Source organism: Molossus molossus, unplaced genomic scaffold, assembly GCF_014108415.1.
Source record: "Molossus molossus isolate mMolMol1 unplaced genomic scaffold, mMolMol1.p scaffold_m16_p_6, whole genome shotgun sequence".
Classification (NCBI taxonomy): domain Eukaryota; kingdom Metazoa; phylum Chordata; class Mammalia; order Chiroptera; family Molossidae; genus Molossus; species Molossus molossus.
Genome location: NW_023425399.1, coordinates 99,976,577 through 100,003,212, shown reverse-complemented (window position 1 = coordinate 100,003,212; position 26,636 = coordinate 99,976,577). Strand labels below are relative to the sequence as shown.

At 39.3% G+C, this 26,636-nt stretch overlaps 1 protein-coding gene across 3 annotated transcripts in view; it reads right to left on the bottom strand.

The window, feature by feature from the left end:
- Positions 1-10,775: 10,775 nt before the first annotated feature.
- Positions 10,776-26,636, bottom strand: part of SMAD4 (SMAD family member 4) — a 67,852-nt gene continuing 51,991 nt past the window's right edge. The window contains exons 11-13 of one of the 3 annotated variants that reach the window (XR_004957020.1): positions 18,667-18,805; positions 18,031-18,143; positions 17,087-17,190 (exon numbers count right to left, since the gene is read on the bottom strand). Coding sequence is in view for 2 of the 3 variants with exons in the window: in XM_036244217.1 (XP_036100110.1) it covers positions 16,979-17,190; positions 18,667-18,805 (351 nt within the window). In the remaining variant the exon portion in view is untranslated. The other 2 variants (XM_036244217.1, XM_036244218.1) reach the window with 2 other exon arrangements.

Genomic DNA, 26,636 nt, shown 5'->3' with positions numbered 1-26,636 from the left:
AGCCCCCAGCACAGAGCCCAGTGCAGTGGACACACGTTCCATGTTTAAAGAATGAATGAATGCAAATGCCTGGCCGGTGTGGCTCAGTAAATTGAGCATCGTCCGGTGGACTGAAAGGTCCGGTTCAGTTCCTGGTCAGAGCACATGCCAGGGTGGCAGGCTCGATCCCCAGTGGGGGGCGTGCAGGAGGCAGCTGATCAATGTTTCTCTCTCACATCGATGTTTCTATCTCCCTCCCTTCCTCTCTCTATAAAACATTTAAAGAAAGAATGAATGAATGAACAAGTAAGTGTGTTAATTTCCTAGAGCGGCCACGACGAAGCGCCACAGACAAGGTGGCTGAAAACGGCAGAAACCCGCCCACAGTTCTGGAGCCCAGAAGCCCCAAAGCAAGGTGGCGGCAGGGCCGCACTGTCTCTGAAGCCTGCAGGGGAGGCCCTTGCCTTGCCCCTTCCAGCTTCTGCTGGTGATCTTGGCGTCCCTTGGCGTCAGCCTCTGCCTCCATCTTCACAGAACCTCTCCCTGTGTGTCAGCCCGTGTCTCTTCTCATGAGGACACCGTATGACATTCGGGCCACCCTGGTGACCTTATCTTCACTTGATTACATCTGCAGAGACCCTATTTCTAAGGAAGGTCATATTCACAGGTACCAGGGGTTAGGATTTCAACATATTTTTTGGAGGACACAATTCAACCCACGACAGCTGCCAAAGGCAATTCGCTCCTGGTCTGATTTTCAGTTACCACCGAGGCTCTCGGGCCCGGTCTGTCGCTGCAAGCAAATGGTTGGCCGCACTTAGGAGGCGGTGCTGTCTTACACACGGCAGGGATGTACTTGTGTCACTCTTGGTTCCTCTTCCTTTTTATGAGACCATCAGTGTTGCTTTTGTGGTCACGGTAAAGACTGTGTTTACTCCAGGTTTAAGTGCCTGTGTTTCTCTCTCTCTCTCTCTTTCACATTAGTTGCTAAAATGGAATATTAACTTGGAATGTAGTCTCTCCCTTCTGGGCAATGACAAGAAGCATTCCAACGTCAACATAAGTCAAACAGACCTCACATTCTTACTAAAGTCCAAAGTCCTCTGTGTGGGCCTCATGCCTCACTACGGCCCAGCCCCAGCGCCTCTCCTGCTGCTGCTGCTCCTCCGTTCAGTCTTGGGGCTCCTGGCGCACTGCTGCTTGCTCTCCCCGGAAATGCTCAAATACAACATCCTGCCCAATGTGCAAGGTCTCTCGTATCCCTTTCAGGTGGTGGGCTCAGTGGAATCTTACAATGGCCCACGAGACCTCCTGCGCCCCAGGCGCACCCGGTGAAGGTGACGGGCTCACTCCTGTAATTAGGTTATGCTAAATGGCTCAGATTCTTTAGGTCGCAGGGACTTCTCAGGATACAAATAGCACAAACAATAAAAGAAAATTTGATAATTTTGACTTAATCCAAATTTAAAAACTGCTCTTTGAAAGACACCATTAAGAACATGGAAAGGCAAGCCATGGATGGAGAGAACATGTTCACAGCTCATACATCTGATGTAGGCAAATAATTCGATTTGTTAAATGGCAAAAGACAGGCTCACACACACACACAAAAGAGATAAATAAATGGCCGATAAACACTTGAAAGGATGCTCAGCATCCCTGATCATCGAGGATATGCACACTGAAACCACAGTGAAATGCCACTATGTACGCACTAGCACGGGTAAAATTAAAAAGGCAACAGCACATGTCGGCGAGGACGCGGAGCACCTGACATTTTCATTCTTTTCTGGTCGGAAAGTAAAGTGATGCAACCGCTTTGGGAAAGAGTTTGGTATTCTCTTAAAATGTTTAACATAAACATACACTGAGCATACAAGCAATCAATTCACTCTTAGGTACTTATCCAAGAGAAATAAAAACAGACACCCATCCAAAGACTTCTACGTAGATATTCATAGCAGCCTTATGGCATAATACTGAAAAACAACCTTGACGTTTTACCAAAATATTCAGTTTCTGACATTCTGAAGTGCCTCCACGAAGGCTGGTTCCATAAATGAGCAATTGAGTCGAAAACCAGAAATAGTGACAAGTGCACCCACCATCTATTATTTTGTGGATCATCCTGGGCAAATTTTAGCTGAGTCACGCCCCAGTCGCAGGCTGGGAACAGCCCACTAATCGCATGTGACAAGTACCGGCTCTGGGCTCTACAGAAAGTGTGAACCAGCGCAGGCCATGGTCCTGCCCTAGCGTCTGAGCTGCCTAGTCTTGAAGCACCCCCTCCCCCAACTACAGAAGCAACACGTGCTGGATACTTGCTTTCCCAGCCTCTCTTGCAGCCGGGATGTGGTCACGTGATCTAGGCTCTCCAATCATGTATCCACTTGATGCAGACTTTGCTTTGCAGGCCAGGGAAAGACGTGGGGACAGTGACGAATTCGTGGCAAGAATGGCTGTGGCAGGGGCCCTTACCTCCAGGTTCCAGAGGCAGCAGCAACATCAGAGCCCAGGGTGGCTGCCTTGTCGGGCCCAGCAGACCAGTTCTGGGCCGTGACCCCGGCCGTGCCTGGCTCTGTGGACTCCAAGCCCAGATCTCCTGCTCCGGTGGAGATGCTTGAATTCGCCAGAGTCGGATTCTTGGCTTACTAGAGATCACACTCCAGACAAAATGCACACACAGACTCCCTGAAACAAGAGGGAAACAGAAAGGTTAGTACACAAGTGTTACACTGGGGAGGATAAGCCAGGAGCTCAGAAGCAGGCGAGACTTCTCAGCAGTTGGGGTTTTCAGAAGAGAGGCTTAGCGTGGAACAGGCAGCGGAAGGGCAGGGGGTGAGCGGTGCCCCCGCCCCACGGCCACGTGGCTGTGACGCCAGCAGGCCCAAGGACCACGTTTCTCGGGATTGCTCACGGTCCCGAAGGACAGGGAGCCCTTTCTCGTCAGAGCCAGAGCTCCCAGGCAGCGAGCGATTCTAGTGAGACCTGGGCAATCTGCTAATGACATCCTCTGGGGAAAACAGCCCAGAGGGGCCAGTTCTTTCTGGATGTCTGTTTCCCGGAGATCGGCCCGGTAGGAAAGCAGCACAGAACAGAGAGGGACGCGGCGCATTTCCAGCCCTCCAATCAGCACATCCGACCGAGTGCCTGAAACATAAACCGTGGGCTAGATGGGGGGGGCACGCCGAGTGCAGTGCGCACTCATGCCCTCCGACCCGGTGTGCTAGGGGAGACCAGCTCACCCAACAGGAGGTGAGGAAGGGGTGCTGGAGAAGGGCCGCTCCAACGTGGGTGTTCCTGGGGCTCTGTCCTATGGGAACACCCAAGGGGACAGCAGCGGTCACAGGCATCCCAGAAGTGCCCTTCACCCTGTGTTTCTGTGACCCGAGCTTTCCTTTTTCTGCCCAGCGTGGCAGGTGCGGCAGCCAGCTGTCTGCCATGGCAGTCCTGCAGGTTTTTCTCAATTAAAGGGTTCCCCAAACCCCAGCAGCCCTGGGCACCCAAACCCACATGAGATTTTTTAAAAATATGTTTTTATTTTAATGCCCTGGCCGGTTTGGCTCAGCGGTTACAGCGTTGGCCTGCAGTCCAGAGAGACCCGGGGTCAGCTCCCACTAAGGGCGCGTGCCTCGGTTGCAGTTTGTCCCCAGCCCTGGTTGGTCGTGCGGGTGGCAGCCACTCAATGTGTCCCTTTCATGTCAATGTTTCTCTCTCTCTCTCTCTTTCCCTCTCTCTCCCTCCCACTCTATCTGAACAAAAAATGGAAAAATGCCCTCGGATAAGGATAAATATATATATGTTTTTATTGACTTTTTAGAGAGAGAAGAAGGGAGAGAAACATCAATGTGAGAGAGAGAGGCATAGATCAGCTGCCTCCTGCACGCCCCCTACTGGGGGTTGAGCCTACAACCAGGGCGTGTGCCCTGACCAGGAATCAAACCAGGACTTCTCAGTCCATGGGACAACACTCAGTCTACTGAGCCACACTGGCTGGGCCCACAAGAGATTTGTACAAAGTTGTTCCTGCCATCATTGTATTCGTTCTGAAGATGGGGAGTGAGTTTGTGGGTGTTTGTTCTGATTACATTACATATCTTATTCATTAAGTTCATTCATTTTTATTTACCAAATATTACATGGTATGGTTTTAATTTAAAGTTTGACTGCCGCCCAGCCGGTGTGGCTCAGTGGTTGAGCATCGACCCATGTACCAAGAGGTTGCCGGTTAAATTCCTGGTCAGGGCACATGCCCAGGTTGTGGGCCCGATCCCCAGTGCGGGGCATGCAGGAGGTGCCAACTGATGTTCTCTTTCATTGATGTTTCCATCTCTCTCTCCCTCTCCCTTCCTCTCTCTAAAAAATTAAGAAAAAAAAAGTGACTGCCAAGAACTGTAGCAAATGGGGATGTTTACAAAATTATAAGGCATCTTGCAAAGCACATGAGAGTTGGACTCTCCGGGTACACAGTGCAGCTCCCATAGCTCCTACAGCCTGTCCTGACTGCCAGTGGAGACGGGGTTAGCCCGCCAGGCCACTCTGATTCCAAGCTGATGACGCCCACTGTCACTGCAGCCAGGAGTCCTGGTCCCGTCAGCCGGCTGCTTGTGGAGAGGTGTGGCCACCTGAATTGGTTTAAATCCCCTCTGCACCATCTGTTCAGTTTCTCTTTGAGAAAGGCCCACTCTCTTGGTTGTCACTGGCAACTCACTACCATGTCATATCCCCCACCCCACCTTCACCTTCTGGTCCCAAGCAAGTCATCCTCAAGAATCCTATCATTCGCGGTGAAGAAATGTCCATGGATGACAACTATGAGGTGAGCCTTGCCCACAGTGGGACAGAAAGGCAGAGGTCACCTCCAGAAAAGTAATTAAATAATGGAGCTGAATGGTGATCTGATGTGACTGACCACGATGAAAGGAATTTTAGTGTTCTGTTGCAAAGTCTGGGGCTTCCAATGAGAGCTACATAGAAAAATAAGCAAATTAAACTATTAAGGCAATGAACTTCAGGAAAAATGCAAAAGAAAATGTATAGCAAGTGGCTCAGCTGTGAATAGTGAATTAATCAAAAGTTATTACTTAATTCCACTGGTGAATGAGAATGAATGGTGGTAGTGTGAGGGTGTGAAACAGCTAAGTCCTCATTTTTCAGAGTAGCAAGTCAATGGCTGCCTAAATTTTTTTTCAAAAATCAAGAAATGCCAACCTGATTATGCTGTTTAGAAAAATGAAGGCAAACCCAGAAAAAAGAGTGAAGAAACAGAAATGGGAGGGGGGGAGGTGTGAGGTAAGACACTGTCTTTCACTAGAAGCCTCATAGTAATTCCTTTTAAAAAATTAAACTTTTTGAGATTATAGAGTGATATGCAGTTGTAAGAAATGCTACAGAGAAATCCCCAACAGTGACGTCTTGCTAAATGATAGTGCAATACCACACCAGGCTATCCACACTCACAGTCAACATGCACACGTCCATCACTGCGAGGATTCCTGTTTCCCTTTTACATTCACACCCTCTGACCTCCCATCCCTGCTCTTCCCCACCCCCAGGCAACCAAGAATCTGTTCTCCACATCTGTAATTTTGTCATTTCAAGAATGTTCTATAATTGGAATAATTTGTAATCTATTGGGATTGTCTTTTTTTCCTCAGCAGTGTAGGCTGGAGATTCACCAGGATGGTTGCTTGTATCAGTAGTCCGTTCCTTTTTATTGCTGAGTAGTACTCCATGGTGTGGATATATCACAGTTTGTTTAACCATTCATCTGCTAAATAATATCTCGGTTGTTTCCCGATTTTAACTATGACAAATAAAACTTCTATAAAAGGTCAAATACAGGATTTTGTGTGAACATTTTCAGTTCTCTTGAGATAGATGCCCAGGAGCGCAATTGGTGGGCTATGTGGTAGTTGTGTGTTTACTTTTTTTTTTTTAAGTAACTGCCAGTTTTTCCAGAGTGACTATACTATTTACATCTCCACTAACAACGTGTGTGTGGTCCATTTTCTCTGCAACCCGACTAGCATATGATATTGTCACTATTTTTTATTTTACCCATTCTGATAGATGTATGGTGGCATCTCACTGTGGTTTTAATTTGCAATTTTCTAATGGCTGGTGATGTTGAACATCTTTTCATGTACTTATTTATCTGTAAAACCTCTCCAGTGAAATGTCTCTTCAGGTCTTTAGCCCATTTCCTAATTGGATTGTTTGGTTTTTTATTACTGAGTTTTGAGAATTCTTTAAATATTCTAGATACTATTTCTTTTCAGATATGTGGCTTGCAAATATTTTCTCAGTCTATAACTTGTTTCATCCTCCACAGGGTCTTTCACAAAGCAAACATTTTCAACTTTTATGAAATCCAATTTGTCAACTTTTCCATTTATGGATTATGTTTTTGGTGTCAAGTCTAAGAACTTCTTCCTGAATCCTAGATCCCAAAGATTTTTTTCTAAAAGACTTCTAATTTTAGGTTTTATATGTAAGTCTGGGATTCATTCTTAATTTTTGTTTAAGGTGTAAGACTTGGGTCAAGGCTCATTTTTTGTCTATGAATAATCTAGTTTCTCCATACCATCTGGTGAAAAAACTCGTTTCTTCATTGAATTGCTTTTGCATCTTTGACAAAAGTCAGTTGTCCATTTTTCTGTGGGCCTGCTTCTGGGTTCTCCATTCTATTCCAATGATCTGTGTATCTATCCTTCTAATACCCCAGTCTTGATTACTGTAGCTATGTATCTTGAATTCAGGTAGACTGACTCTTCCTACTTTGTTCTTCATCAAAACTGTCTTAGCTATTCTAGTTTGCATTTCTACATTTTAGAATAATCTTATCTTTTTTTTAATCCTCACCTGAGGATATTTTTCCATTTATCTTCAGACAGAGTGGGAGAGAGAGAAACATTGATGTGAGACACATAGATTGGTTGCCCCCCGCATGACCGAGACCAGCATTGGGATCAAACCGGAACTGAGGTACATGCCCTTGACCAGAATCGAACCTGAGACTCGTTGGTCCGTGGGCCAACACTCTAACCACTGAGCCAAACCAGCCAGGGCAGAATAATCTTATCTTTATCTACAAAAATATCTTGTTGAGATTTTGATGGTTATTGCATTAAACCTGTGTATCAATCTGGAGAGAAATGACATCTCTACTATGTTGAATGTTTCAATCCATGAACACATGGCATGTTTCTCCATTTATGTATCTTTATTTCATCAGCCATTTGTAGTTTTAAACATACAAGTCGTATACATGTTTTGTTAGATTTACACCTGTTTCTTTCTTAAGTGATTGAAAATAGTATTTTTATTTTTTAAATAGTATTTTATTTTCAGTGTCCACATGTTCACTGCTTATAATGAAACTACAACTGACTTTTGTATGTAAATCGTGTATTCAGTGATGTCACTGGACTCACTAATCAGTTCTAGAAGTTTTTAAAAATACATTCCTTGCGACTATGTAGACTAACATGTCACCTACAAATAGAGACTTTTATTTCTTCCTTTCCAACCTGCTTGCCTTTTATTTCCTTTTCTGTGCTATTACATGGGCTAGAACTTACAGCCTATGTTGAGTAGTAGTAGTGAGAGCAGACATCTTTGACTTGTTCCCAATCTTAAGTGGAAACCGTTCAGTTTTTCACCATTAAGTGTAATGCTAGATGTAGGATTTTTCCTGAATTTTTATCACGAATGGGTGTTAAATTTTGTCACATGCTTTGTGTGAATTGCTACGATTAGACATTTCTTCTTTAGTCTAATATGTTTAGATTGATTGATTTTCAAATATTGAACCAGCTTGGCATTCCTAGCTGGCCATGGTGTATAATTTTTAAAAATATATATTACTAAATTCTATTTTGGTAATATTTTAAGGAATTCTGTGTACATATTCATAAGATGGTGGTCTGAGTTGTTTTTGATTTGTCTATGAGTGTGTGTGTGTGTGTGTGTGTGTTTGTACTGTCTTCATCTGGTTTTGTTTCAGGTTAACAGTAGCATCATAAAGTAAATCTGGAAGTATTCTCTTCTATTTTCTGGAGAAGACTTTGGTGGTTGGTATTCTTCTTCATTTGGTAAAATCTCCAGTGAAATCACTTGAGACTGAAGATTTCTTTTGGAAGATTTTTAAATTAATTCAATTTCCTGCCTGGCTGGTTTGGCTCAGTGGATTGAGCATCGTCCCATGGACAGAAAAGTCCCGGTTCGATTCCTGGTCAGGGCCTATGCCGGAATTGCAGACTCGATCCCCAGGGGGCGTGCAGGAAAGGCAGCCAATCTGTTTCTCTTCAAAAAAAAATCAATAAAAAATTTTTTTAAAGATAATAAAATACATTCAATGGCCTTAATAGCTATATGGTTATTCAAATAATCTACTTCATATTGGATGAATTGTGTTTTTTCCAACAACTGGTCGATTTTATCTAATTTGTCAAATTTATGTATGTACACTTGTTTATAGTATTCCCTTATCCTTTTGATGGCTAGTGACACCATTTTATACCCCATATTGGTCATTTGTTCTTCTCTTTGTTAGAAGTTTGCCAATTTTACTGATCTTTCCAAAGAACCAGCTCGCTTCATTGATTTTGTTTTACTGTTTAAAATTTATTGATTTCTGCTCCAACTTGATTTCCTTCCTTCCACTTGCTTTGGGTTTTTCTAGGTGTTTGAAGTGAAAGCTTATAGTATTGAAGATTTTTCTTCTATTTTAATGTTTACAATTAATGCTATAAACTTCCCTTTTAGCACTGCTTTTAGCTATATGACACAAACGTTGGTATGTTTTCATTTCTTCCAGTTTATTTTATTTTTTTAATTTCCCTTGAGACCTCTTCTTTGACTTGTGAATGATTTAGAAATACGTTGTTTACTTTCAAGTGTTTGGAGATTTTCCTGTTATCTATTACTGGTTTCTGGTTTCATTCTACTATGGTTGGAGACTACTCTGTGATTTCAATTCTTTTAAATTTGTTGAATTTTAGGTCCATCCAAGGTAATGTCTATCTTGGTATATATGTTGTTTGAATTTGAAAATTGTATTTTGCTGCTGTTGGATGTCTTGTTATATAAATGTCAATTAGATTGTATTGGTCGATGGTGATGTTGAATTTAAAAAGGTGTGTTGAAATCCCCAAATGCAGTTGTGATTTCTCCATTTAGTTCTACATTTTTTGCTTCCCATATTTTGCTGTTGTTTGGTGCACACATTTAGGAATATTATATCTTCTTCATGCAGTGACCTCTTTATTATAATATTATGGCCTTCTCTGTCTCTGGTAGTTTTCTTGGCTCTGAAATCTACTTTATCTGATAGTAACACATCCACTCCTACTTCTCTTTGATTAATGTTTACCTGATATATATTTTTCCACACAATTTCAGCTTGCCTATATTGTTTGAAGTGAGTTTTTGGAAAACAGTATACAACTGAGTCATGTTGTATCCCTTCTGTTAACATCTTTCTTTTAATTGGTATATTTAGGGCATTTATATTTAATGTAATTATTGATATGTCAGAGTTTAAGTCTGTCACTTTTTCTCTTTGTTCTTTTTTTTCTTGTTTTTTTCCTCCTCCATTATGTATTACTTTAACATTTTTTAGAATTCCATTTTGATTTATCTATAGTATTTGAGTTTATCACTTTGCATAGCTTTTTCAATAGTTTTAAATATTTCTTCTATGTATATTTAGAATTACCTTAGGCAGTGTTAAAATTTTTGCTTCAACTATCAAACAATTTAGAAAACTCAAGATGAGAAGGAAAGTGTTTGTATATGCCCCTATTTTTACTTACCATGTTCTTAATTTCTTCTGATGTTCCAATTTTTCTTTTTTCATTTCCTTTCTATTTAGAGAACTTCCTTTAACCTTTTTTTAGGGTAGGTCTGCTGATGACAAATTCTTGGTCTCCCTGAACTCATCCTTGTCCATCTGAAATCAAGTGGTGGCCCAACAATACTACATTAAAATGTAGAAGTGGATGCCACCCTCAAAGTAGGGCCAGAACTAGAATTACTATTTTACAACAGAAAGGGCTGACGGGAAAGGGCACTGCATTTTATCAGTGAGAAGATGGGGGTGGGAACAGTCTGAAGGGGTTTGGGAATGTCCTAAATTTTGAGGTTGCCATTTGTGGGAGTTGTAATAAGGCAAGAGATGTAACACACAAAGAATCAAGGGTCAAAAGCAGAGGGCAGGGAAAGAATTCATATAAGAATATATACAACTGCCCTTTTCCTTGGGTGCTCCACAAAGCGATGCTTTTATCCCCAACAGAATGTTAATCTACTACACTGTTCAAGTTCTAGCCTAAAAATACTGTAAACTCTAGGCGAGACCAAATCTCTCAGCCTCGTAAACATCCCTGGAACTCATGCCAGCAAGATCAGAAAGAAGGTATTAATTTGGTCGTACTCTTTATAAGCCATTGTCATAGAATTGCCTTACCTGACACTCACCTCTCCGCGCTGACCCCTATTTCATACAGGAGGCAGCAGGGGGAGAATGATCCTTAGATGGGCAATGACAGGGTCTCCCCTAGTGCCTACATGTCCTCCAAGCAGCATGGCTCCACTCTCCCCTTTTAGAAATGAGAAAAGAATGGGGGTGTTCTTCCATGGACATATTTTGAAACGCCATACTTCCCGTTTCAGTGGTCACAGAGCAATGCAGGAAAGTATTATCTTCCAGTTTGAGAATTGTCTGTGATTAGGAACTCTTTCCAGATCCACAACATCCACAAGCTTAAGAAAAAGAATGAGCACATAATGATTTAATTGGCTTTCTCTTTTAATCAAAAACATACTTTTGTTACAGAGTTCTCAGGAAAAGTTTAACTATTTTTTAGCCACAGACTTCAACCAGGGAAAAAGTATACAGAAAGCCACAAAGAACTACCAGAACTTTAGCTGACCAGTTTTCCCAACAGCAAAGGCTACATGTGGCTCTCCTCTGAGCTTTAGCATAGCTGCGTTCCTGAGCTCAGGGGAGGAGACGAGTTGGGAAACACCACCACCAAACCGTTCCAATCCCAGTCCAGTCGCTTCCTCCAAATGGTTCTGCAGCCCACCACATTTTCATCAACAATCACTCACTCATTTCCCTTAAATCACATGTCCAAGGCATTGGCCAGAACCCAATACCTGGAGGAAGTTTACCGACTCCATGTTTAGCCTTTTAATCAATTCAAGCCCATGAGTCCTTCTATCAATGACAAGCAGCCATAGCAACAGCAGCTGGTTATACCCCTTCCTCTCCAGCTACCACAGAGCTGGCCTCTACCAGGACTCCCCAACCCCCCACCCTCAACCCAACCCCAGTGAAGGCTTTCAAGGTCCTTGTAAAAGCCAACTTCATTAATTACACTCATTCAAGGATAGGGTGGAAGAGAACTCTGAATGAAATGCTCCAGCCAAGAGTCTTCTAATCAAAATGGACTAAAAAGAGCCAAGAATAAGTGATTATCCATATGTTTCCTTGAGTTGTATAAACCATTTTAATTGATGTAGTTCAAAGTAATTTCTCTGTTCTAAGCATAGAAGAGTTAAAAAACCAAAGACCCAAATTAATGACCTCTAATATCTTTAGGCATTTACAATATGTTTTCAATCCACTTTAGTTGAATAACAAAAAAAATTACCAGCACATAGCACTTAAGGGGACGATGTCACACACATACCAACCCCAAAGTTAGAATGTCATGACTCAAAAAAAGCCTTAATAAACCTTCAATAGAGATGATGGGAAAATAAAATGAAGGTTTTTAACCCCCCTCTCATTTTTGTTTAGAGTATTTATTGCAGCCCCCAAGGTAGTGCTAGGCCTTTGGTTGAATTTAAGTCTTAAGGACATATTATGTAACTTCTTGTCCATAGGAGAATAGTAATAAAATCTCAAGCCTAGTCTCATGGGAATAACGTGGAAATAAGTAAAAACGCCCCCTCAAACAGCAGAGCAAAGGTAAGGAGAAATCAAACACTGCTGCAAGGCAGGCAAGGTCACTTACATTTCAGAGCTGGAAGAACTCATCTAGTCCAACTCCCTCATTTTACAGATGAGGCAACTGAAGCCCAGAGGAAGGTAAATGACTTGCCCAAGGTCATACATCAAATTAGTGGCAGAGCGCAAACTAGAAAGGACAATTGTCTGGTCCCAGGCCAGAGCCATTCGTTTCAGACTGAACAAGAGCACTGGCTCTGAGACCTCAGAAAGCAGCTTAAATAAACTGCTGAAACCATCTACATCAAGAGAGAAATGATTGTCTTCACCAGAGTTTTCTCCTCAGTCCTTCCTACAGTTTAAAAAAAAAAAAGAGGGTTCATTCATTCACTCAAGTCTGATGTCAAAATCCCTGAAAACATCAGCAATTACTTTAGCTACTTCTTGGGGCAGGATATCAAACTCTCAATTCTCATAAAGGCACCTGTAGGTCAAAAATATCTGTAAAGGAGGAAGGCCAGAACTTAGGGCTCAAAAGGGGACACCAAAATGAAACAAAGTGATCCTCTCATTTTCCAAGATTTGTTTTTGTTTTGTTCTGTTTTGCTGGTGTCCGTCCTCTTGGCAAGAGTACTGCCTCTGGCTATTGATACCTAATTTAGTAACCCTTGTAACCCCAATTTTTATGTGAGCAGCATTCAAGTGGAAGCAATGAAACCTTTCAAAATCCGGCAAAGGGGGAAAATATGAATATGACTCACTTCTCTCTAGCTCAACTACCTGAAACTGAGCAAGAATCAGGAAGTACTCTTAAGCAATCAAATGCCAAAGCACTGAGGTCCCTTTTAATACTTTACAGGAAAGTTTCCTGGGTCCTGTTCCAGTCTGCCCCTGTATTCAAACAAAGTATTAATAAGTTTGGTTATTTGGTTTCCTTGCCCAAGCAGCTGGAAAAAAATGAATCAGCAAGGGAAGAAGAAATGATAAGGGGGTGCACAGGAAGTGGTCAATGTCAGAAATGGAGACGATGGGAGGTAAAAAAACTAAACATTCAAAACCACAGCAGTCTGCAACCATTTAGTAAAGTCAACAGTCCTATCTGTCTAAGCCACCCCTGAAGTCAAGAGAGAGAGCTAGGCACAAAAAGAAACATATCCAGTATGTTTTCTGACATACATATTAAATAATTCCATCAGACATGGCTAAAATAAAAAAGTTTTACTGCTTAAATAAGGCAAGTCTGGATTATGCAAAAAAAAAAAAAAAAAATCCATTCCTCAGTGATACAAGATAAACAACCTAGTAACACTGGGATAAGTGCTAGGGACAAGGCTGGGCCCCAGGATGCTGCTCTTGATAAGGCCACAAACTTTTTACATCCTTCCTGATATATCTTAAGAGCAAAGACATTATCTAGCTGTCAGAAAAAAATAGAAAGGCTTTCACAAAAAGATTCTCATAGCCTATTTCTATAATCTTGCAAAGGAAGACTGGGGCGATTATTTACAGATAGCCATCTGCAAGAAGATGGGTCTGCCTCCAGAAGGAACAAGAATGCATTTCTTCATTCTATTATCTGTTAGTCTTTGCCAAGCCCCATCTACAAAAGAGTTGTTAACTGATTTTACAGGCAATTGCTTTCATATACTCATGTAACCTCAGTGACCTAAATTTTATCATTTTCCCAATTCGCTATTAAATAAAATGCCAGTAAATGGCTCAATGATAAAGGAAGCAAACTATAAAAACTATGAACAAAAAAGATTCTGCCCTACTCAGAATAAAATTGCTTCTTCCAAAAGACTCTCAAAAAGGATTTGAACTAATCTGATTTTGCATAATAGCTAATGAGTAACTATTAACCAGTTAACACCAAACCAAGAACAGAAATATTTTACCTTATATTCTTTAACCTCCACAGATAGTGAAGGAGCACCTTGGGAAAATGTAAAACTACCCTTCTCCAGGTGGGCACAATAAAAAAGATAACTGCAATGAACTTTTAAAGTAAAATATTTATCATGGGGAAGACAGGACATTATATTTTACCTTCAAAATTTCTATTACAAATATCTCCCTTTACACCACAAAAATGTACTTTTAAAACAGCTAATATATGTTGTTTACTTGGATGTTTCAAGTATGGTTATCCTTAAGCCAGACCATCCAACCTGTAAACCTTACAATGTTTACAGGAGGAATGGGACAGGAGACCTATTTAGTGGTTAGGTCAATACAAATGAGCCATGCTTCTGAAAAACAAGGTTATATGGCAGTGATTTATTGTCATTATCTTTGTATACTAGGTATAGTATACTTTAAAAAAATGAGACATTTAGACTATATCCCACAGAATAATCTACTCCCTGGAAAATAAAGGCAACACCACTAGGGATTCCCTTTGGGTATGAAAGGCACTGGACAAATGTGGAATGGGCCTCATACTGGATTATCAAGTACATACTTGGTTCATCTCTCACTCAGCTTTCACTGAAATTCAGTATTTTCAAAGTCTCTGAGATATGAACTAGCTGAGAAAACTCACCCAGTACCATACCCTCATAATAATCAGATTCTGAGAACTGCAGAAACTATTCTACCCTTAAAGTAGCCATAACAATTTAAACCTGGTGATTATTTAGTCTTACTCATTAAAGATGACTACATTTAAGAAATGGAAATACCATTTAACAACTAAGCTCTCAGGAATAACTGATTGTAACATACTAGATGTTTTCTCCAAAGCATATGACTGCATCTAGGTACAAATATAAAGCAATTAGTAACTAGTAGTACTTCTACGCATTTTTATGGCTCTTAGCAGAAAGCAACCAAGACAGGCGGCTAGGCCTCAAAGACGGGCTTCTCAGACAATATTTTCCCCAGATAATTACCCAGACTTCATGTTTTATTAAAACATGAAAACAAACCTTCCTTAAAGTAGAAAGGGAGGCAATAGATTATATCATAGCATGCTTATGGTTCTAATCAAATAATCAGGATTTAAAAATCTGTCATTCTAAAACTCCTCTCACTCCTACTCTTCATTCACAGTAAAATGGACCTATTGTCAGTAATTTCTACAAAATAATATCTTTTTTAAAAATCTGCCAATAAAACTTAAACCACCAAACTTTTATAGATGGAAATGAGGTCTTTAACAAAAGTATTTGTAAGTACTCAAGAGTACTAGTGAGTTGGTAGAGAAGTATTTTTAGAACAAAAGCCATGTAGCTTGGACCAAGATCTATATTTAAATCACAGCAATAAGCAAACTCAGTGGTTTCTAGGGTGATCTTATGATCTTCTAAGCAAGGAAGTTGAAGACTTGTTCATCTAAGTCAATATGAGGATGACTATCATGCTAAGTGCTTGTAACACACCTTAGAATCTTACTATGCATAGAAAGGCCCTCCAAGCAAAAGGTAAAAACACCTGAAAGATATTCCTTAATTTTATTTCACACTATTTATTCTGTAGACAACCTATTTATCTTATAGACAATTAGGCCTATTTTTGCTACAGTAAAATAAAAGTTCAAAAAATAACCAACTCTACACTTGATACATAATGTCCACGGGGAAGTCCCAGTAGAGTGTGAGGGAAAAACCAAAGCTGCAGTACTGGCTGTTGCCTGTCATTTACTAGAAGGTGTCTCGCCACTGAAGTTGGACTCAAAAGTGCAAAAGAAAAAACTTAAAAATCAAACCTAGAATTCAACTTTGTATGTTGAGATTCGGTTTTATTTATGCTACTAGCTAAGTAAAAAGCATACATATTGTGTCTGTGGTACAGTCAATACATTTGCAACTTTTCTACTTAATTCTCTATACAAAGTCACTGCCAATTGATATGATCATTGATGACAAAGGGCTTAGAATAACCAAAAGGTATAAAAAGTTTGCAGTCTTGCCCCAAGATACAAAAACTGAATTTTAAACAATGTCATAACATACATGATTTAACAGTATATGAAAAAAAAAGTCACACATCAAATCAAGTACAAAAATATCCAAACTACCTATTATGAACTGTAATGTTTCCATTATTCTGCACAGTATTTAACATAGAATTTAGCAGTTTCCAAAACACTCATCATTTAGTTTAAGCACTGCCACCTTTGCAGAATGGTGAGATATTAGGTGGAGTGACACTGCTTTTAGTGTTTTTAAAAATACAAAACCTTCCCTATGAATTAATGAAGGAAAGAAATTACTCTTCTAGGCTTCTTAGTAACCAACCCTGTGCCTAGAAATATAGAAGAATACATCTACTGTTTAACAGGGCAAAAGTATTCTACTCGATAGTTATCCAACAGGGATAACAAGTATAACTGTAAATGGTATTTCTTTGTCTGGTAATTTTAAGGAATTCTCAGTATACACAGAGATTAGTGTTTTGCCTTGGTGAAAATAAAATCGAACTCACAAGACAATCTGAATTGAAATCATCTTCACTAGTTTAACTTGCAAAAAAAATATTTTGGATAAAAGATTATAATACATTACTATCTTATTTTTTAAACAGAGTAAAGTTGTTCTTGGTAAAATTAACTCACCCACATGGCACAATATTTTGGAGTAAAGTATGCTCAACAACAACTCGCACACAAAATAACATAGGTGAATTAACTTTGAGAACTTCTCTGCCTTTAAAATCAGCAATATTGAATTTATTCTGTAGAATAACACACAAACCGATGTTCTGCATATAAAAGGGTCAAGACATTTTAAAGGGCTAAATTTTCCAGTACTGGAATGATTCCTTCATACGTAACTGGTGAAGTAAATTTAATAAGAATGTATTTTTCCTGATCGTCAAGCTCTGAGCCATGCCTAAAAAGTTCTAAATAGGAAAAAAACTGTTTTAATCCAGTTTCTGTCTGCTAGGAGCAAGGCAGCAAACATATTTTTTCAACCCTTTATGAAAAGATAAAGCAGAACAAAAGTGAAATATATCTTCAGATTACAAACAGGATTGTATTTTATAGTCCACCATCCTGATAATGAATGTTAAGGGCCCCAACAGTAAAAGACCTCAGTCTAAAGGTTGTGGGTCGGCAATAGGCATGGTGTGAAGTACTTCATCTAGGAGCTGGAGGGCCCGATGTAAGTGAATCTCAATCCAGCAAGGCGTTTCTTTGATGCTCTGTCTTGGGTAATCGGGTCCCCAGCCTTTCACAAAACTCATCCTGAGTATGCATAAGCGACGAAGATCATCAACACCGATTCCAGCAGCAGCTGACAAACCTAACAGAAAAGATATGAAAGACATCAGGGGAACAGGCTGATCTCTTCTCATTCTCCCCACATCTTACAATAAAGTGACCAGCTTTCTTTAATTCATTCTCCCCAGCATATAATTCTCTGTCAAAGTGCCAAGAAGTACAGATCTAAATTTTATCAACAGGGACTGAAAACTTTGGTTAAGACAATTTACATTTCACATGGGTCATCTAGCTACCACCAATTATAAAGTAAATTATTTCAATCTACCAACACCCCACCAATTTTTCTCTTTAGAAATGGAGGTGAAGGGATAGAAAACAACTTGTTTTTAATGGGTAGTAGTGCATGTCCACAGAATGGTTCTAAGAACCTTCCTGTCTGTCTACACAGCCTAGTTCAGAGTAAGACACGACTAATAATGAAATAGTTGATAGTCCTGGTTCCATTAAAACTTCTTGGAAGACCCCGATGATGTCTCTCAATTTCACAGTGTAACACACAATATGCAATAATAACTCAATCAGGGCAATAAATAAGAATGAGAAATTTAATAATATTTCTGGATTCTTTAGTAAAAGCATGTTTATAACATCAAAACTAGCAAATTAATGATTTAGATGCCCGAATTTTTAGAAAAATCAAATTCTCTAAATGAATATGCCTTATCTATCTCTAAATTGTAAACTCCTGAACATCAGTCACAATGGAGACTCTGTATCTAATTTTCCAGTCAGAACATACAGTCATATAGTCAATCTGCATTCATCAATATTACAATGAAACTAACGGGAGGAATTTGCATGTACTGTAGAGAAACCTGCAGGGCCACTGCAGTTTTCTTAGCCAGTGTGATTTGCTTACCACACTGAAGAGGTTAAGAACAGGGGTTGAATGAATCACTAGTTATGCCTTCAGACGTGGAAGATGGGTGCCACGTGTTTCCATCATAAAAGTCTATAGTCAGGAGTTTAACTCTGCAGTAAAAAATTCCCCATCAGTGTGAAACCTGGCACACAGTTCAATTTTACCCTAAAATTAAAAAAAAGTCTACAAGTTATCAAAATACCACCCTCACTTAGTTTTCTCTCCATGCTTAGCATACTTAAAAAAAAAAAGGAGGTGCCTAATTCTGAAATTGAAATATGCTTTCCTTCCAGAATAAAGCCAAGCATGTCAGTGATAACAACCCACCCTGGCTGGTGAGGTAGGAATTAAAAGTATCAACAAAAAAAGGGGAGATGACCAATAATATAACAATAACCCCTTTTCTTTTTCATCCCATACTCCCTTTTGACACAAAAAGAATAAAAACAGGTTCCTAGACAAAGGGCAAATATTACAAAAGAACAGGTTTTTAATAAATTCAAAAATGTTATCCCAGTAAAGAGAACTTTAATTTCTATTATTGCTTAAAGTAACTAATCAAATGAGTGAATCAAGATAAAACACCAACCATTACACTTAAAAACAACAACAAAAAACCAAAAGCATACTTACTGATAGCTGGAGCTATTCCACCTACTGATCCTGGGCCAGGGATGTTTCCAGCCACGGCTGCTGCCTGGGCAGCTGCTGCAGCTTGTGCAGTGGCCGCCTGCTGCTGCATCTGCCGATGACACTGACGCAAATCAAAGACCTTTAAAAAAAGTATGCATTTAATGTTATACATCCATCAGAAAAGATCCCATACATCAAAATCAATACACAATTTATTTAAAATGTACAGCTTCATTTAGCTCTCAAGAAAAAAAAGTAATAAGAAAATTTACGTCTTTACGTATACTATAATAGGTAGTTGGGAAAGATAGCCTTTCCTAACAGGACAGCTGTGGTTGCCACATGCCTCTGTATCCTTGATCTAATTCAGTGTGGGTCAGTGTTATTGTCCCTGTGAAAAAAAATGACCCCTTTGTGTAAAATAAAGTTAAGAAATCTCCCGGACCCTTTCAAAACAAACTGTGAGTTTTCTTTAGGCTGAACTGATGACCTTGGTCATATATGCAACTTTTTTTCTTTATCATTCTAGCTATTCAAAGGAATGTAATAAATAGCATTGTCACTATATATTTTTAAAAACCCTGAATTTTTAAGAGATGCGGATTTAAAATACATAAGGGCAAAATAGCATGATATTTAGGACTTGTTTTAAATACTTAAGAAACAAAGAAAATGCATTTAAATTCAATTTAAGAAAAGGGAAAAAAACAAAACAAAGAAGAAAGGCTAGACCAAGCAAATGTAAGATCTTAACTAATGAATCTCAGTAATGGGTAATGGAATTTCATTAAACTAGTTTCTCTCTAGTTTTCTGTATTTTTTTTTTTTTTAATCCTCTCTTGAGGACATTTTTCCATTTTTGGTTCAGATAGAGTGGGAGGGAGAGAGAGGAAGAGAGAGAGAGAGAGAAACATCGATGTGAAAGGGACACATCGAGTGGCTGCCACCCACACGACCAACCAGGACCGGGGACAAACTGCAACCGAGGTACATGCCCTTAGCGGGGACCGAACCCGGGTCTCTTGGGACCGCAGGCCGACACTCTAACCACTGAGCCAAACCGGCCAGGGCTAGTTTTCTGTATTTTTAAAATGCTGATCATTTTTTTAAAAAGCTTAGCTTTGAACACTATTACTGATATCTGCTAATTACATAGGTTCTTTATTAACCTCTCTGCAATCTCAATTTTCTTATCTATGAAATGGGTATGATAAGTGTACATGCTTTTTCATAGGGTTGTAAACTTTGTGTAGTATACAGTAAATTGTCAATAAATGTTACTTAATTTATTTTTGGCCGCCTCTGTAGCCACTGATCTTCCAGGATGAGTTAAGGAGTTCATAAATAATTCCAGTGTTCTTTTTCAGCCATGCCAAGAGCTGGCATAATAAGAAAGGGGTTGCCACTTATATCCTCAGCCTTATGAAAGTATTGGAATGTTCTTTCAGTAAGCAACTGAAATTATGGATGATGATCACATCATCTTTTTTCTAGAGAACAAACCAATTTCCTAAAATAAGTATTTGCTTATATTTGCATTAAACAAAGCACTGGAAGATTACAAAAGCAGAGTGTAGGAAAGGATGACAAGGACAGAGTAAAAGTAAGGCTACTCAAGGCAAACTTTTTATATCATTTCAGTTTCTGAATCATGTGACCATATTCCTTATTCTCTCTTAGTATGCACAATACCTAAATACGAGCAAGCATAATTATTCTGACAATAAAAAAAATCAGATAAACAGGTTTGAAACCAAAACCAATAGTTTTCAGATGCCTAAATAACTTCTGATTGTCTTTAACCATTATATTCATACAATCCATAAACAAAACATTCTCAAATTAGCAAATCACATTCCTATTTACTTATTTCTCTACTCAATGCCTATTTTCTAGCATTGAGCAAAATTAAGACCATCTCATTCTCTAAAGAGATATGAATTTGCCAAATATGTATTTATGTATTACCTGGTCAAATTATTAGTCCTAAAAGACTTCAGGACAGAAAGCATGACAAAATCAGATATGGAAACCAGAAATTCCACAATGCCCTGAATAGGAACCACTGTGTTTTTAAGATTTCCCAAGAGACTATTAGATCTGAACCTTTCCACTGGGCTATGGCCTCTTGAAAGGAAGGACTGAAATATTTGCAAAGCCAAATAGCTCTACAACCACATTTTTAAAGAAAAAAGCTAATAAAACTTTACCTTTTTGGCACAGTTTTAGGTTCATAGTAAAATTGAGCAAAAAGTAAAGTACAATCTCCCCCACTACTGACAATCCACACTACAATAGTAATTTGTTACAATCAAGGAACCAATATTGACATGTCATTGTCACCCAAAGTCATAGTGTATATTAGGGTTCACTCTTGGTTTTGTACATTCTGTGGGTTTGCACAAATGTATAATGACATGTATCCAACACTGTAGTATCATACAGAGTAGTTTCACTGCCCTAAAATTCCTCTGTGCTTGTTCCCTATTCATCCTCCCTGCCCCCCCCCATCCCTGAAAACCACTGATCTTTTTCTTGTCTCCATAGTTTTGTCTTTTCTAGACTGTTACAGAGTTGGAATCAGACACTTAGAATTATGGGATAAGGTTCCTCCATGTCTTTTTTTTTAATCCTCACCTGAGGACACTTTTTGCATTCATAGAGAGTGAGAGGGAGAGAGGGAGGAAGAGAGAGAGAGAGGAAGAGAGAGAGAGAAAGATCGCACAATGACGGGCTGCCACCCACACAACCGAACCGGGAACGGGGACAAACTGCAACCAAGGTACATGCTCTTAGCAGAAACTGAACCCAGGTCTCTCCGGACCGCAGGCTGATGCTCTAACCGCTAAGCCAAACCAGCCAGGGCTCCTCTAGGTCCTTTTATGGATCAATAGCTCATTTCTTTTTAGTGTTCTTAATATTCCATTGTGTGACTGTCCTATAGTTTATTTATCCAGGACATCTAGGTTGCTTCCAAATTTTAGTAATTATGAATAAAGCTCTATAAACATCCATGCGCGGGATTTTCTTTGGACTTAAGTTTTCAATTCACTTGGGTAAATACCAAAGAGCATGACTGGTTGATTATATAGTAAGGGTATATTTAGCTATGTAACTGTCCTTCAAACTGGCTGTGACATTTTGCGTTCCCACCAGCAATGATGAGACCTCCTGTTGCTCCATTTCCTTGTCAGCATTTGGGGTTGTGTTTTGAATTCTGGCCATTCTACTAGGTATGTAGTGGTATCTTGTTGTTTTAATATGCAATTCCCTAATGATATATGAAGCTGAACATCTTTTCATATGCTTGCTTGCTATCTGTATATCTTTTCAGTGGGGTGTCTATTCAGGGCTTTTGCCCATTTTTTAATCGGGTTGATTTTTTAATCTTGGTCAGTTTTAAGAGTTTTCTATATTTTAGATATCATTCCTTTATCAGATGTGTCTTTTGCAAATATTTCCTCCCAGTCTGTAGCTTATTTTATTATTTTCTTTTTTATCCTCACCCGAGGACATTTTTCCATTTTTTGTATAGACAGAGTGGGAGGGAGAGAGAGGAAGAGAGAGAGAGGGAAACATCGATGCGAAAGGGACACATCGAGTGGCTGCCACCTGCACGACTGACCAGGGCCGGGGACAAACTGCAACCGAACCCAGGTCTCTCAGGACCGCAGGCCGACGCTCCAACCGCTGAGCCAAATTGGCCAGGGCTTATTATTTTCTTGATGTTGTCTTTCACAGAGCCCAAGTTTTACATTTTAATGAACTCCAGTCTATTGATCATTTCTTTCATGGATCATACCTTTGGTGTTGTATCTAAAAATCATCGCCTGCCCTAGCTGGTGTGGCTCAGTGATAACAGTGTCGGTCTGCACACCAGAGGGTTGCAGGTTCGATCCCCAACCTCAGTGGAAGGCAGCCAACTGATGTCTCTCTCTCACATCAATGTTTTTCTCTCTCTCCCCCTCCCCCCTTCTGTTCCACTTTCTCTAAAAATCAATGGAAAAAATGTCCTCAGGTGAGGATTAACAACAACACACATTTTTAAAAGTCATTGCCATATCCCAGGTCATCTAGGTTTTCTCCTATGTTATCATTTAGGATTTTAAGACATACATTCACACAAAAATTTGTACACAAATGTTCATACCAGTATTCATAATATAGCCAAAGAGTGGAAACCCATGTCCATCAACTGATGAATGGACAAACAAAATGTGGTATATGAAATATTACTGAGCCATAAAAAGGAATGAAATGCACACATATGCTACATGAATGAAGCTTGAAAACATTATGCTTAGTGAAAAAAGTCACAGTATATGATTTTATTTATATGAAATATTCTGAAAAGGCAAATCTATACAGAGAGAAAGTAGATCAGTGGTTGTCTAGGGCTGGGCAAATGGGGGTTTGCGGGTGATAGTTAAAGGGTACAGGGTTTCTTTCTGGGGTGATGAAAATGTTCTCAAAGTGATTGTGGTGATGGCTGCACAACTCAGTGAATATACTAAAAATCACTGAATTTAGCCCTGGCCGGTTTGGCTCAGCGGTTAGAGCGTCCGCCTGTGGTCCGGAGAGACCCGGGTTCGGTTCCCGCTAAGGGCATGTACCTCGGTTGCAGTTTGTCCCCAGCCCTGGTTGGTCGTGCGGGTGGCGGCCACTCAATGTGTCCCTTTCACATCGATGTTTCTCTCTCTCTCTGTTCCTCTCTCTCCCTCCCGCTCTATCTGAACAAAAAATGGAAAAATGTCCTCAGATGAGGATAAAAAAAAAAAAAAAAAAATCACTGAATTTAAATGGATTATGGTATGAATTTTATCTCAATATCCCAACAAAGCTTTAAAAAAACCTGAGAGCCCAGTGCTAAGCAACACTAAACAAAACAGATATTACCTACTTTTGAAAGCAAAAGAGCAAGGCCACTAAAACGAGAATTCAAACATTTGCTTCATTTAAAGCTTGTGAAATGTCATTTCATTAAATCAGATTTTCATAAATGTAAGATGAATGATACTATGTCATGACAGAAGCAGGAAGAAAATCAACATCTTAGAAGAAAAAAACCCCACAATTTATTTCTAGTTTCTCGGTTTGTAAACTAAAAAGAATGATTTTCCAAACTTGTTTTCCTCAGTTTAATTAACACATTGCGTACTGCATAGAAATCTCTAAGACATACGCCAGGGACCGCATGTTTTTGGGCAAACTGAACGTTAGGTTCTGAGCTGCAGTCATTTGAACCAGCAGATATCCATTCCCTAGTTACTTCAAGAATATAGAAATTAACACATTGCGTACTGCATAGAAATCTCTAAGACATACGCCAGGGACCGCATGTTTTTGGGCAAACTGAATGTTAGGCTCTGAGCTGCAGTCATTTGAACCAGCAGATATCCATTCCCTAGTTACTTCAAGAATATAGAACGGTGTGCTGTTTTTCAAACTTCAATCCTCAGGGCGAAGAGTCACAAATACAATAATCCTATATTACCCCGAGTTTCAAAAACTGAAATAGCTAATGCAAGTGCAAACCCCGAGCTAACTCGTGCGTGGTCCGCAACATTTGGGCAGGAAAACACGTGTTAACTCGTGAGTGGTCAAAAATGTGTTAAAAAGGGAAAAATGTATTTGTGTGTGTATTGGGGGGTTGGGGGTATATTCCCAGTGTGTGGGCACTCCTTCATGCTATCTGCATAAAATTCACCCCAGTAATATCATCTCCGATGAGAATATATCCGACAACCTAAATGGATTCTTTAGTTACTGCTGCCCCAAAAATTAGCAAATGAAGAAAATACCAATGTTAGATTTAGCATTCTTTGTGGCTAATAAGAAGGCTCTTCTGAAGAACAGAAACATACTTGGCAAACAGAAATTATTTTTTTATCTTAGTTACTATGACAAAAATGAGATGTTTTTTACTCCACTAAAATGTCCCACAAGATAGTTCTTTATTGTTCATGGTAAAAGCTTGAGATTACCATAAAAATCTATCCATAACAGTAGTTTATCAAGTAATGGCATGTCTCATACCTTGGGGGCTTTTAAAGGGTCATTTATACCAAAGTAGAGATGTTACACTTAATTTGACAATCCTAGAAATTAATTATACAAGATTCCACATTTTTTTAAACTCAAATGTTTTAAATACTACCCCAAATTTGATAAGTTCATAACTACTGTCTAGCACATATATTCAACATTGTAATGCTCTGTCCATTCTCTTCAAATTACACAAGTAATCCAAGACTTCCAGTCAAGATGGATGAGTAGGTATGCATAACCACCTTCTCTCTCTGCTCCAAATACATACAAAGGACAGAAAAACTATTAAAAATATATATTCTCCAAGCCAATCATTTAATTCATGTGGAAATACAAGGGAGTGGCGATAGCCAAAACAACCCTGAAAAAGAACAAAGCTGGAGAACTCACACTTCCCAATTCAAAACTTACTACAAAGCTATAGCAATCAAGGCAGAGTAATACTGTCATAAGGATAGATATACAGATCAATGAAATAAATTGATAATACAGAAATAGGCCTTGACCCTAACGTCAATTTAATTTCAATCAGGGTGTCAAGATAATTTAATAAGGGCAAGAACAGTCTTTTCAAAAAATGGTTGCTGACCAACTGAATATTCTCACATAAAAGAATGAAGGTGGATCAATCTCCTTAAACTACACACAAAAATTAATTGAAAATTTATCATAGGCCTAAATGTAAAAGCATAAACTATAAAGCTCTTAGGAAAAAACACAGGAGTAAATTTTCATGACCTTGGATTAGGCAATAGTTTCTTAGACATGACACCAACAGCACAAGTATTCAAAGAACAGATCAACTTAATAATATCAAAATTAACTTTTGTGCTGCAAATCATATCAAGAAAATGAAAAATAAGCCAAAGAACTAAAAAAATTATTTGAAAATTATGTAACTGATAAGGGACTGATACCCAGAATATATAAAGAATTCTTACAACTCAGTAATAAAAAGACAACCCAATTAAAAATGGGCAAAGATATGAACAGACATTTCTCCAACGAAGATATACAAATGGCCAATAAGCACATGAAAACATATTCAACATTATTAAACATTAGGGAAATGTAAATCAAAATCACAATGAGATACCACTTCACATCCACTAGGAAGGCAAAATAAAAAAGATAATAACAATTGTTGATGAGAATGTAGAGAAACTGAAATCCACATACATACACTGCTGATGGAAATGTAAATGGCATCACCACTTTTGAAAACAGTCAGGCAGTCCCTCAAAAAGTAAAGCATAGAGTTACCTATGAGCCACCAATTCCACTCCTAGTTATATATCCAAGGAAATGAAAACATACATTTACCTAAAAACTTCTGTATGAATGTTCATAGCAGCATTCTCATACTAGTTAAAAAGTGGAAAACAACCCATGTCTATCAAATGATGATGGATCCACAGTGGAGCAGGGCTAAAGATAGGAGGTACTTTGAGTACCAGAACCACAAACAGAAGGTGCAGAGGACAGAAATTCGTCTTAGAGAAATATGGAAAGAGACAATGGCTAGACTCTCTGAGGGCTACAACTGGGAATTTGCTCATGAATTAAGTGCTGGTAAAATACCTGACAGCTAATTCAGAAATGCACCTAGGCATAAAATTCTTGTCCATGGCAGAGATAAGTATCAGAAAAATCTATGCAACAAGAATCAGGCCCTGAGTATCAGGGGATGAGAACTCAACTTCCTCAAGGGATGAAATCCTTCTACCTTCTAAATATAAGAATTGGTTCTAAGATATGTGTCCCTGGGTTCCAGACGAAGGCAAAATAGCTACATAGGAAGCAACAATAGCAAAGAGTAAAAAATAAAAAATAAGCCCTTGCCGGTGTGGCTCAGCTGGTTGAGCATCGTCCTGTGCACCAGAGGGTTGTGAGTTCAAACCCCCGTCAGAGCACACACAGGA